The sequence below is a fragment of the Monopterus albus genome, unplaced genomic scaffold (assembly GCF_001952655.1).
Source record: "Monopterus albus unplaced genomic scaffold, M_albus_1.0 scaffold65.1, whole genome shotgun sequence".
Taxonomy (NCBI): Eukaryota; Metazoa; Chordata; class Actinopteri; order Synbranchiformes; family Synbranchidae; genus Monopterus; species Monopterus albus.
Window position 1 is genome coordinate 1,770,755 of NW_018127945.1, and position 13,970 is coordinate 1,784,724.

Consider the following 13,970-nt stretch of genomic DNA (forward strand, 5'->3'; position numbering starts at 1 on the left):
ATTTCTTTGAACTCCTTTACAGAGGTATCTTGACTGGGTAGATGTGGAAAGTTCAGATTGTGATTTTAGTTAACTTATGTATGTATAGCTATATGCAAGCTAGCCTGTTTGTTCACCAATCATTTAAGTTGGCAAAGTAAGTTGTTGTATTGCCCATGTGTATTGCCTTTTCATAGAATTCATAATATAATTTATTGTAGCAAACCCATAATTGTAATGTGCTTTGTAGCTGAAAAAAAGGTGAATACATGCCCTGCAGAAGTTCCTAGAAAGTTACTGGGAGAGATGGCCAATCTCCAGGCTTCCTCGGTGTGCATTCTGCAGTCTGTCTGTGCAGATTCTCAGTCATCCAGGTCATAGTAAGCTGGAAAAGCGTAGAAAAAAAATAGTGGCTGGTTTATCAGAAAAGCTAAAAAGGATCTTTCGCAACCAAAATATCCCAGTCAACTTTAAACCAGGGAACACCCTGCCGCAGAGACCGATCCACCCGAAGGACAAAACACAGAGACACAGAGTGATGTGGTGTATGCAATTAAGTGTAGTCAGGAGTGTAACGACTTGTACATTGGTGAAACTAAGCAGCCGCTGCACAAGCGCATGACCCAACACAGGAGGGCCAACTCCAGTGGACCAGAGTCAGCAGTCCACCTCCACCTGAAGGACAAAGGACATTCTTTTTGAGTCCAGATCCTCTCCAGAGAACATCGCTAGTTTCAGAGAGGAGTCAGGGACACTATTTTTTGTCCAAACAGGGGTGTTGGACTAAGACACAATTTGTCATCCATCTACAACTCTGTTTTGAAATCTCTGTCCAAACATTGACCCTAATTCACACCGGGACAACTGGCGTCGGTCCACATGTGATAAAAATTACCCCACTGATGTGTCACATCAAGAGTTTATTCAAGGTTGGCAGGTCTGTATTTGTTCTTTGACATGGAACCCAGGAACAGCAATCTTTTTATCTTTCCAACAGCCCTGATTACAATGTGGAGTTCTTCAGAAGATTTGCACTGGTGATGAATGCCCTGGATAACAGAGGTGTCCTTAAATACTTAAGAATTGTTTTTATTACTCCTAACAGCCAACACTTTGGAATTATTAGGAAAATGAAACGCCTTTTCTTTCGTAGCTGCCCGTAACCATGTGAACAGGATGTGTTTGGCAGCTGATATCCCTCTGATAGAGAGTGGCACAGCTGGATACCTGGGCCAAGTCACAGTCATCAAGAAGGTAGAGCAAGCACACTTTGGTTGTGTTAAAATCCACCAAATTCATATCCTGTCTAGGAAAGGTATTGCTTTCTTGCACATGTTTATTTAAGGTTTGAGTATCTTACCTCACTTTGTATCGCTCCTCATTTTTTTTTCCTACCTTTGCACCCTCTTCTCCTCCCTCAGGGAGTGACAGAGTGCTATGAGTGCCAGCCTAAGCCTACCCAGAAGACCTTCCCAGGATGCACCATAAGAAACACGCCATCTGAGCCCATACATTGCATTGTCTGGGCTAAGTATCTCTTCAAGTAAGGCTCATTCACATTATAATGAAGCAGTGTTCAAGTAGACTACAGTGAAAATGTACTGGACAGTAAACGGCCTCTAGACTGGCTGCCACATGTGATAGTGATGTAGAATATACAGTATGTTATTATAATACACGAGAAACTCTAGAGGTCAGTACGCTAATGTCATCATTGTCTGCCGCTACAGTCAACTCTTTGGAGAAGAGGATGCAGATCAAGAGGTGTCACCTGACACAGCCGACCCAGAGGCTGCATGTGAGTGAGATGGTGCCGTTGCGTTTGTTTCACAATATCTGTTGAGTTCTCTGATCTGATGAGCATTTCTTCACCTCGTCTTCACTCCATCTGTGACACAACAGGCTGAATAGTGAATAGCATGCTACACTGTGTGAAACATGTGTGTTCTGTATACAGGGAACCCAGACGAGGCTGCAGCTCGTGCCTCAGCTTCAGAAAAAGATGGGGACATCAAGCGTGTTTCCACCAAAGAATGGGCCCGCTCCACTGGATATGACCCCGTCAAACTCTTCAACAAGGTAAAAGGGCTGTTTCAGATGCCTTTAATGCTTGGGCAAGCGTGTGGGATACACGTTGGTATACAGAACGGCTTATTTGTAATCCAGCATTTAGATTACATATGGTACTTTACTGTGCCAGAATGTGATGAATGCTCATTGTGTTTCACATTGTTGCGTGTTTCTTAGGCCAAGTATGTATCAGTCTCTGGGCAGGCAGTATACTCACACTGAAAAATAATTGTGTGTGTTGACATACTAGTTAAAATAACAGCTTTACATCTAAATAGAAGTACTGCATGTTATATTGATTACTGGGCTGTTTACAGGCTGACCAGCTGAATGTGGTGAAATTCTTCCATAGCTTCATTCACTGTCTCCACCATTATTGGTGGCAGGGAATAACATCTTGTGATTGGTTTGAATATTTTTGGATTAGATTATAGAGAGTTCTACAAGTTAGGTTTACATGAGGTGGAGTTAGACACATGGTAAGTGTAGGAGGGTTTCATTCATCAGGCTCTGCAAGCTGATGTGTAATAAAATATGCATGTTCTGCTACTGACAAAATATAAATGGGAGTCAGTACTCCTAGAGCAAAAGTCTGTTAAGTTTGTGCTTTTACTGCAACATACAGCAGGAAAAGACACTTTGCAGTACAGTTGTAAAAAGCTTTGTTGCATTTTTAAGTTGTCTAAATGTTGTTTTGCATTTCTAATGTTGCTTTTAGCAGCAATGTGCTAATGTGTTACCACTATGAGCCTAATGGTGTTGGTTATGATTGGCCACCTTCTCCAGCTTTTCAAAGATGACATCATGTACCTGCTGGCCATGGACAAGCTGTGGAAGAAGAGGAAAGCTCCAACACCTCTGGACTGGCAGCAGCTTGAGAACAGTGGTATGTCTGTTTAAATATTGATGTGAGAAATGATGTTAGTTGTCTGTCACACATAGACAGATTAGAGCGCTATAGGCTTTACAGGCCATGGCGTACCTGTGAATAGTGACTTAGTGTTTAGGGCACATTAGACATTCTGACTTGGTACAGTCATGGTAAGGACACGCGGCCACTCCTGAGTCGTTATCCCAGGGCTACTCTGAATATATGGTTCTGTTAACTGAATATTTTGTCATTGCCGGAATTCTTTTTAATAATGAAGGAAAACTCTAAATTGGAACACAAAGGTTGAGCTACACTAACTGAAGGTTAGGCTACTAAAGAGCCCAGTAACTGCTATGACGTTGATAAACAAAGTGAAAAACGAGGAAAGAGCTGGATGATGGATAATCAAGACCTATTCACCACAGTTTGCTATCTGGGAAGGGGTGGGCAATTCCGATCCTGGAGGGCCTCTGCCCTGCTTGATTTCCCAACTATCCCTGACCACAGCTGATTACCTTGATCAGGTGTGTTCAGTCAAACAGGAATACCGGGATTGCCCACCCCTGATTTCTGGGAGCTGACAGCATGTTGCAGAGCCATGGACATGGACTGCAAGCAACGGAGAGCATCTGTGACCACTACGAGTGACAGAGTGGTGCAGCTGTGCCTCTGGTGCAAAAGGAGCACATGCTGCAGATTCCTCCTGATGAAGTGAATGTGTCAAGATCAGGGAACCACGTTCTCACTTCTAGAGAGAAATGTTTCCCAAATTCAAAGCTGTGACTGAAGCAGAGCTGGCAAGTCCAGTCTCCAGTGTGGCAGCAGAGAGGATTCAACTTTCAGATTAAATTTTAAGGGCCATGAGAAATCTAAAGACAGTCACCTCTGTAGCGGGTTACAGCGGGTCAGCTGAGTCCAATTCAGTTAGCCTACCTTCTTGTAAATGGGCTGTTCATATTTAAATGGTAATTGTCTAATTTTTAAAAATTGCCGTATTCATATTTACCTGCTAATGTACAATAGATACAGTGTCACTCTGGAAAAAGTCATCTGCTTAATATGGTGTTGACATGAAAAGTGGCTGCACATAAGCTTGTTTGTATATTAATTATTATCCCATGAAATATGATATAAAACATCCAAATTAAATCAATGGGTAATAATAAATTATGATGGAATTTTTATGACCCTCTCTGTCAAAAACGGGCAACACCAGTGTCTAGTGTCATCTCTGGAATGAACATCTTATTGTGATCATTAAGTTGCGCCAGGAACAGGTAATTGCAGCAGCCCTGTCCAGAACTGTGCATATCTTTTGAACATTAACATTTTTCCCTTGTTGCAAAAACAATGCTTATAATGCAGTCAGTATGGTGATTGTTCCTGTGTTGCCCAGTGTGTCCTCAGGAGGAGGCTGCGGGTCCAGGTTTGAAGGACCAGCAGGTTCTGGGTGTTTGGGGTTACTGCCAGCTCTTTCAGCATAGTGTGGAGAAGCTCCGCTCACAGCTGCAGGAGAAGGGAGAGAATGCTGAGCTGGTCTGGGACAAGGTAACACACAAATACATAAATAATTGAGATGCACCAATCACAGTTTTCTGGGCTGCTTCAGAATTCCTTTTTTTTTTTTTGTCTTACCTGCCGGTTCTGACTTTCTTTCACTCTAAGAACTGCAATTGGCACAGGCATTGTTGTAAATATTTTTTAATGAAAAATTAAATTAAATTGTAATAAAAATAAAACATTGTAATAAAATTTTACTTTCCCTCACTCTAACCTCCAACTAACAATGAAGTGCAATATTTATACATCTCCAAACAAACAGGTGCAACAGGTTACAGAAGAATTTCATACTGCTGAGCGCACGGTTCTTTTTGAAGTGTGTGTTTGTATTTGTTGTGTTTTACCGCAGGTTGGATACACTGTACATATGCATGCGCCTCATGTGTAGCCATAATTCCCTTATTGTGTACTATTTGTTGGAGATTTGGATGTAGTTTTCCCTTCTCCAAGGTGCCTCTGGAGCCTCCTTAGTGTGTTTTATTATTATTATTATTTTTTTTGTGTGTACACCAAGTGCTTGTCTCTAATTCTGATCGACACAGAATCGGAAATCTCAGTGATCACGCTGAGAACTGGCCATTTACACTCTCAGCCAGCCAATCGATTGTTCCATCAGTGTTGGATTCTCCATTTAATTGTTTTTTTTACATAATTTCACAAGGACGACAAAATATACATTAGCTAACTTTGCAAGAGTTACGAGTTATACATTAAGTATGTGCCAGTGTTTATAAAGAGTGAACTGAAAACAGATTAAAAGGATTATACTGTATGTAACAAGGCAGCTGACAGCCTGAGAATGATCCTTTCTCACTGGTTTTTGAAAAAGAGCCTCTCTCAATTTGTCCAAAACCGTTTTTTGTATGCTTCCATCAGCCAGTGCTCAGGATATTGATGCTCTTTCCAACATAATCAGCTGACTTTTTAAAAGTTGTTTTCATCACTACAAACTCTCAAGTCTGCACAGCTGACTTCTTTTTAAAAGAAGTAGCATAATAACTGGGCGGAAGTAAAAAAAAAAAAAAAATTCTCACTTGGTTTCCTAAGTATTATTACTTTCTTTGATGTCTCTTGTACAGTGTCATACCTAAAAAAACATTGTTGGACTCTTGACTCTTTTCCATATGGAAGGATATATTGTCCATCTTACAAACTCATCTAATAATGCTTCTCTACCCTTCCAAACACAAACCAGTAAACAGAGGGAATGATGACATACTGGCTGTAAACATCTAAATATAATAAAACTGCTGACTAAACCTCCAGAAAACACAGGGGGGTGCATATATATTTGTCTTTTAATTGTAAAAATTGTAAAAAGAAACAAGCTTCATGTTTGAGGTCCCTTTGTAGAGGATACACAGCCACATGTGTGACTGGCACGTGTCAGTTTAATGCCTTGTCTGCCCTTCTTGTTGTCAGGATGACCCCCCAGCCATGGACTTTGTTACTGCAGCAGCAAACCTACGTATGCACATCTTTAGCATGAACATGAAGAGCCGCTTCGACGTAAAGTGTAAGCTGGTTGCATGTCACATTTTCAACAGAGAATAGGTTACATTGGAAACATACTACTGTGCTAGAATATGCTGCTGTACAAGATCTAAATTACTTAATTGTATTCCATTCTGTTACAAAGTAGCATATATCTACTCTCAGATGAATTTTTCTACTCAAGAGGATGAATAATTAGATTTGATTGTTTCAGCCATGGCAGGAAACATCATCCCAGCTATTGCTACAACCAACGCTATCATTGCTGGCCTCATCGTGCTGGAGGGGCTCAAGATCCTGTCGGGGGAACTGGAATCCTGTTGCACGGTAAGTTCTGCTAAAACCAGGTGGCCATAACTGTCAGACTTGATTTGGGCTAAGGATCAAGGAAGTTTTTTTGTTTGTATATGTGTGACCAGTTAAACAGCCATTAGTACATTCTTTGTGACTAATGGCTAATCAACGCTGATAGCATTTCTGTCACTTCTCCGTCTCATTAATCAGACACACTTCTGTTTATATTAAATGGAAGTGTTTAAACTAAGTGTCTGAAATGTCCTTGACTCAGGGACAAGCGCTGAAATGCACATCACTCTTGTTTTAGTGAGGTGTAATCCTCCAGAGATGGGGCTGGTATGGATTGAAATGGGCTGAGCACTTTAGTAATACTTAGGTGCCACTTTTAATGTGGATTCGCAGTACGATACCAAAATAAAGAAATGTAATCTCAAATTAAAACGGTAACCTAAAATGACCAACAAATAAACCAAACTGCTTGAAAGTATAGCTGCCTGTTACTACTGTATATTTAAACTGATCCTGTGCAAGATCAACAAAACCACTAGGCTGAATTCTTGAACAGTCAGTTTACCTTGATTACGAGCTGTCAAGCAAGGTTGCTTTCAGTGCAGGGCCAAAGGAGTGACTCCACAAATGAGCTCACTGAAGAATTCTAAATCCAGGAAATTAAGGAAGCTTTTTTTTTTTATCTGTAGCAGCATATAGTAGATATGGAGCTACCAATGTCTCAGGCAGCGGAAAAGACATGTTTGATAGTAGCTGAAGTTGTAGGAATAGCTCAGGAATAGATTTATTTGACTATGAAAAATGACTGTAGGTCGGTTATTTCTTTAGCTTGCACACTGGTTTGTCGGAGAGGGCTAAAAAATTGTCTGGTCTCGTGGCAGTTTTTTTTCTCTTTGCTGTGTCTGTATAGTAGTGGTGGAGATGAGTGCTCACATTGGTTGCGTTAGCTGTTGTGTAGTGCATTATGTCTTGTGCAATTTGTAGATTGCCTTTGTCTTGTCAGCAACTCTTTCATTTTCTCCTCATTTAACTGGAAAGCTGAAATACTGCCATACCCATGACTTCAATGCTGGTGGTGCTTTTTCTATCTCTGTATTAGCGATGTCGCCCCCTGCCGCCACCATCTTTAGAAGTGTAGGCTCCAGGAGATCACTTTGTATAACAAAGGTGACTACACCCTCTGCAGTACAAATTGTGGAGTAGGCAATGGAAAATGTATGTTAATGGTGGCTATATTGACTTGTATTCTGTATGGGAGTCAAATTCCTTGTGTTTAAACATACTTGGTCAATAAATGTGATTCTGATTCTGTTAGGCTATCGTATTTACAAAAATATGATGCTGCTGATATTTGAAGACCACACAATGTATATCGCTAGACAAAGTGATACATTTCATGATGTTTTTGTATCGCGAAATGTATTCGATACATTTTCCTGTACTGTAGACCTCATGTAAGGGTTGCAAGTATAATATTGAGCCGGCAGCGTTTAAGTCAGTGTTAAAAACGCATCTTTTCAAACAAGCTTTTAATGTTTAGCGTGTTCACCGATTTTCGTCACCTTTAATAATTTATTTCTTAACTAGTTTTAATATATTAGTGTGTGTATTGCTCCTCTGGGCCACCACGGTTAAGCCCCCGGTGGGAGAGCCGGCTGGGTGGGAGTTGGCCTATATCAGACGCTGGATATCCATTTGGCTTCTGTGTGTTTTTGAGTGTTCTTAACTGATATTGTATTACTATGTTTTTATTGCTGTACATTTGCTTTGTGCTCTTGCGCAATGAAAATATATATATAGAGAGAGAGAATATGCTGTATGGCAGCATACAGTGGCCAGCTGCCTCCTCCGGTGTAAAATCAGACAATAAAAGGTGAAATATTTTGCAGAGTGCCATAGGAACTATGTTAATAACAGAATAAGCCAGCCATCTTAACTTGGCACAACCTTAATTGAATTGTTCCACCCAAAACCCATACTAGAACTAGAGAAATGTGTTTCCTGTCGAAAATGCGCGTGGATGCAGATATGCTGAAGGATTGCCCTGAAAATGCTGGATTAATTTGTCATAAAATGTGATCTGATCTTCATCTAAGTTGAGAGTAATGATAAATACCACAAAAATACATTTCCTGTTGAAAATGTGTGGATGCCAATGAGCTGAAGGGTCACCCTGAAAATGTCTGAAAGCAATTGCTGAAACAGCTGTAGGATGAGAAGAAATGGCTGAAGTTCTTTGTTGAATAATCTGATGGATGAGATGCAATAAATGCAAGCAGGAATGGATTGCCCTGAAAATGCTGAACATTTGCACACCTGAATGACTTTTCTAGCTGAAAGTATGCTGAACTATTAAGATGTGAAAATTTTCCCATTGGTCCCCACAAAGTAGGGAGATGTGTGTGTGAGTGTGTGAGTAATAGTACCCCCTGAGGACTACTGGAGTGTGGTTATTGAAATGAAAAATAAAATATAATTGTTAATATAAATGTTTCTAGCTCGGTGTATGCTGAAGTTAAGATGTGAAAAATTGTCCCATTCATTTGATCTGGCAAAATTTGCTGAAAAAACTTAATATTTAAAAAAGTATAAATGTTACAAATAAGAATAATACAAGCACATGTCTTTAAAGAGCTGAATATTTTGATATTTGAATGGTTCTCCTAGCTGAAGGTATGCTGGAGTAGGTAAGTGCCGAAAAACAGATTGAAGAAAATAGAAATAAAGAACAGGAAAACATAGTGTGGATGCTGCTGTTACAACATCCACACAATAACTGGGTTTGGAGTAGCATCCTTTCTGACAGCACCATTGTTTAACCTATCAAACTGTCCTTCATTTGTCTCTTCTCTAGATCTTCCTAAACAAGTGTCCAAACCTCAGGAAGAAGCTGCTGGTCCCATGTGTCCTGGACCCACCTAGCACCAGCTGCTATGTCTGCGCTAGCAAGCCTGAAGTCACAGTCAAACTCAATGTCCACAAAACCACGGTTCTTTCTCTGCAGGACAGGGTAATACATTAACCTGGTTTCTGCATGTTGACCAAACTGAGCCTATAAGTGAACATTCCTCTATCCCAGTGAATGTGATGATGTTGAACACCACTAATCTGATTTTGACATACTGCGTAACTGTCGTAATGGGACAGTTTTTCTTATAAACTACAGTACACTACACCACTGGTGGGTCTGGGATTGTTGCTGCTGGATTGGAAATGGTGAGATGTTTACTGTTGCCTCGTGTATTTGATTTGATGTTTTCTGTATTCACATTCAGATTCTGAAGGAGAGGTTTGGCATGGTGGCTCCAGATGTTCAGATAGAAGATGGGAAAGGGACCATCCTCATCTCCTCTGAGGAAGGAGAGACAGAAGGTAAAGGTGTTTAGATGTTTACATTTTACTATCTCTGTAAGAATTTTTTCTTAACTTAAGCTAATGGAACTTAAAAAGGTTGTTTGAATATAGAGGGGAGCATGAGGACAAGAGAAGATGAGTGGTTGACAGATTAATTGGGCCGACTTTGCATTTTTACATGATTGGCATCGGCCTATAACTCTGATCGGCCATTGTGTCTGCAGACAAATGTGGGTGCTAAAACAGTGTGCAGTGCAAGTATTTATAAATGTATGTTGTCTCAGGAAAATGCAGCTGTTAATTACACTAATACAGAGCTCCAGACTGCGAGCGATCGGTCGCATTTGTGACCAAATTTATTTGAGGTGCGAGTGACTTTCAAAGGTTGCACAACTGCAAAATAAACAGGCTATGCACGAGCGACTGCTCTCACTGTAGGAATGGTGGACAGATGTAACAATCTCTGCGATACTCTCATCAACAATCTGCAGGTCTGTTGCTCGCCCCTCTCACAAAGCAGAGACTTCAATCTATTAAATGTGTTGATCCACACTGACTAAGAGATGCGCTTCATCCCTGGACCCGTTTTTTTAAGCTTCAAGTCTATTTTTTATTTTGGTGCAAGTATAATCAGCACAGACAGCTGCTTAAATCAGATAGATCACCTGTGTTAGTCTGTTTAATTCAATTCAATTCAGATTTTATTTGTATAGCGCCAAATCACAACAAAAGTCGTCTCAGGACACTTTACAAATTAAGGTCTAGAGACCTTACTATTATTGTAGAGGAAAACCCAACAAATCCCCCTTGAGCAAGCACTTGGCGACAGCGGGGAGGAAAAAAATTCCCTTTAATGGAAGAAACCTCCGATAGATCCCGGCCTTCTGCCTCGACTGGTTGGGGTGAGTGGATAGTAGAGAGACAAAAGAAAAGCAACAAGACACAACAAACAATCAAACACTGGTCAGGTTGATGTGGCCAGTGACTACTCATCAGAGACGTAGAGCTCCAGGGCCAGGGCAACCTGCAGAAAGGTACAGAGAGAGAGAGAGAGAGAGGAGACACAAAGTTAGTGATGTGTAGTGGTGGCATATAGAAGCACAGAGAGAGAAAAGGGGAGGAAGAGAGAAACTCAGAGCATCATGGGGCCCCCCAGCAGCCTAGGCCTATAGCAGCATAACTAAGGGAAGGCTCAGGGTCACCTGATCCAGCCCTAACTATAAGCTTTATCAAAAAGGAAAGTCTTAAGTCTAATCTTAAAGGTAGAGAGGGTGTCCGCCTCCCAAACTGAGACTGGGAGTTGGTTCCATAGGAGAGGAGCTTGATAGCTAAAGGCTCTGCCTCCCATTCTACTTCTGTGGACTCTAGGAACCACAAGTAAACCTGCACTGTGAGAGCGAAGTGCTCTGTTAGGATGATAAGGCTCTACGAGGTCTTTAAGATACGATAAACGATGGAGCCTTGTCATTAAGGGCTTTGTATGTTAGTAGAAGAATTTTAAAGTCTATTCCGGATTTTACAGGGAGCCAGACACTGGAATTTGGTGTATATGAGTAGGTGCTAAGGAGCGGGAATAAAAGAGCATTGTCAAACACTAAAGTCGCTCATACACACTGCTCACATCTAGTGATGTCCCAGTTTGAAGATAGTAGTCACTGAAACCCACCATCAGTCCTTTAATTAGTAGGCTTCTAGTGACTTTGGCCCAGAAATGAGCGGCACTAGCTGAACTGTACATGAAGTCCAACACAGACACCAGCAAAGAGCAGAAATTCTTCTTCAGGGCTACAAATGCATCATGTACTCAAACGGCTATGTATGCACACAGTTCATCAGTTTATACCTCAGTTGAAATAGAATAGCTACCTGTTCGAATGGCCCCTCCCCTACAGAAACCTAACATACTAAGTTATCTCTGCTTAACATGATCATTGCATCGAACATTTCAGCTGAGTAGTGAAAACCACTAATCTGATCTAGTAAGGAGAAAATTTTTTACTAAAGAATAATTAATGACCCACTTGGAGGTTTATTTAAAACCAATTCTGGGTTTATAGTGTAGAGCACCACGGTGACTGCATAAAAAGAGGTAGAACCTTGTTCCAGAAGTGGTTTTCCTATTTATTGTGTCCCATAAGTCTCCCTCTGTCTGAATGTCATTGTAAATATAAGAAATCCACATTGAATGGTAAGGGCGTTTAAAATAATTGTGAAAAATACAGATTCTTTTGCATCACATTATAAGACAGAGTTGGTGCCACTGGTGTGGAATGTTTATCTAGAGCCCTGCTTAAATGTTTTATTTTTATTGATAAAGGTTTATTAAAGTTTGATATTTTGATGATTTGAGTATTTTTTAATTTTTAAATAATAAGGTATGTGCAGATTGTAGCAAATGCCTCTTATTTGTTATTAAATTGTTTTTTTTTTTATCTGATGCTAAAAGAGGGGAAACATCTCTGCACCTCTCCGCTCTCAAAATAAATAAATAAATAAATAAATTTGCCATTGGCATTGGCCGTTGAAAAACCCATATCAGTAAACCACTAGAGGAGATGGACCGTGAGGCAGAAGGTAGGAAGAGAAGAAACAGTTGTGCTCATATCTCTGAGAAGAGTGAGAGAGAAAGGTGGCAGGAAGAAGCACAGGATGAATAGCAGGAGGCTTGAGACAGAAAGGTAGAGGGCAGGCAAGAGGAGGGAATAAGAGGATGACGGTAATGTTAGCGATGATAGTAATTCTAAAAAAAAAAACTGATTGCTCACAGAAGTGAGCGCTCTATTAACATTTGTTGATTATTGTGCAGATCAGAGCATCTTGTTCACTGCTCAGAGGATATGTTATGTGATGAAATGTGAATGATATAATGCAGAGTTAATTATACCAGAGTACCTAAATGTATATAAATATCACTTACTATGTATTTTAATATGTTTTGTAGTTTACAGTCACACTTGGAATTTGGTGTATATGAGTAGGTGCTAAGGAGCGGGAATAAAAGAGCATTGTCCATACATGTATGGTACTACAGGCGTGTATTTGTGTGTATGTAATGCCCATCCTGTTTTAACAGCCAACAACAGCAAATTTCTTGCCGACTTTGGGATCCGCAATGGAAGTCGTCTGCAAGCCGATGACTTCCTACAAGACTACACACTCCTCATCAGCGTCATTCACATGTATGTTCCTTGGTATATATGGATTATTTGAATGCACTGTGTAAGGTTCAATGTGCCCATATATTTTGTTTTAATGATGGTGCTCCAGTGAGTGAACCTGAAAATATCATGTTGTGGTGTCTGTCTTCGATGGCAGTGAGGAACTAGAGCGAGATGTGGAATTCGAGGTGGTAGGCGAGGCTCCCGACAAAGCTCCACTCCCTCAGAGTAACCCAGAAGAGGTTAACAGCATCACCAACGGCAATAAGGACTCTGCCCAGCCGTCCACCTCCTCTAAAGGTTGGGGGGGTAATCCTTGTTCTTGGATTTATGGAACAGTGTTGCTAATTATTTTAGCTCTGTCTGTTTAGTGAATGGGAGACTGGGAATGTGCAGGGATCTACAGTCATGACATAGCACATACAGCCATGGCCAAAAATATTGGCACACCGGCATTTCTGTCAGATAACACACCACTTCTTCTAGAAAATTGTTGTAATCACACATTCTTTGGTATTCCAATGCTTATTTCTTTTGCTTGCATTGGAACAACACAAACCAGCTGAAAAAAGCTAAATCTGATCCATTCCACATAGAACTCCAAAAATGAACTGGACAGAATTATTGACACCTTTTCAAAATCATCAAATAGTTGTATTTGAAACATGTGATGCTGCTTTAATTTGTAATGAACCTCACCTGTGGCAATCAACAGGTGCTGGTAATAAAGAATTTATGATTGCAACAATTTTCTGGGAAAAATGGCAAGTTATTCGACAGAAATGCAAAGGTGCCGATATTTTTGGCCGTGACTGTATGTGCTATACTGTATCATTACACTAGAGCAGGGGTTTTCAAAGTGTGAGAAAGTGAGCTTCCCCTCAGAGGATATCATGAAAACAGATCATGTGTAACACAACACAATATGATGCTTTGGCTGCCTTGGTATTCACACTGCTAAATGTCTGTTACTTTACTCCATGACTGCAATTGCTCTAGCTTATATCAACAAACTCCTGCATCTTGAACCCCAAACTTGGGTGCTTGGTCCTCGCGTTCCCCCCAGGGGGGCATACCTCACACTTTGTAAACCACTGCCCTAGTGTGCTTACTGACTTTTATTATGTGAAGTGAGATCTGGATTTCTGACTGCAATGTGTTTAAAAAAAAAAAAAAAA

At 40.5% G+C, this 13,970-nt stretch overlaps 1 protein-coding gene across 1 annotated transcript in view; it reads left to right on the forward strand.

The window, feature by feature from the left end:
- uba2 (ubiquitin-like modifier activating enzyme 2) overlaps positions 1-13,970 on the forward strand; it is a 21,315-nt gene that overhangs the window by 4,766 nt on the left and 2,579 nt on the right. Inside the window, exons 4-16 of the mRNA XM_020604412.1 lie at positions 977-1,041; positions 1,133-1,233; positions 1,401-1,522; positions 1,710-1,777; positions 1,937-2,058; positions 2,836-2,935; positions 4,317-4,468; positions 5,903-5,996; positions 6,189-6,301; positions 9,135-9,290; positions 9,556-9,652; positions 12,708-12,813; positions 12,950-13,092. Coding sequence (XP_020460068.1) covers positions 977-1,041; positions 1,133-1,233; positions 1,401-1,522; positions 1,710-1,777; positions 1,937-2,058; positions 2,836-2,935; positions 4,317-4,468; positions 5,903-5,996; positions 6,189-6,301; positions 9,135-9,290; positions 9,556-9,652; positions 12,708-12,813; positions 12,950-13,092 — 1,439 coding nt within the window. The remainder of the gene's footprint in view (positions 1-976; positions 1,042-1,132; positions 1,234-1,400; positions 1,523-1,709; positions 1,778-1,936; positions 2,059-2,835; positions 2,936-4,316; positions 4,469-5,902; positions 5,997-6,188; positions 6,302-9,134; positions 9,291-9,555; positions 9,653-12,707; positions 12,814-12,949; positions 13,093-13,970) is intronic.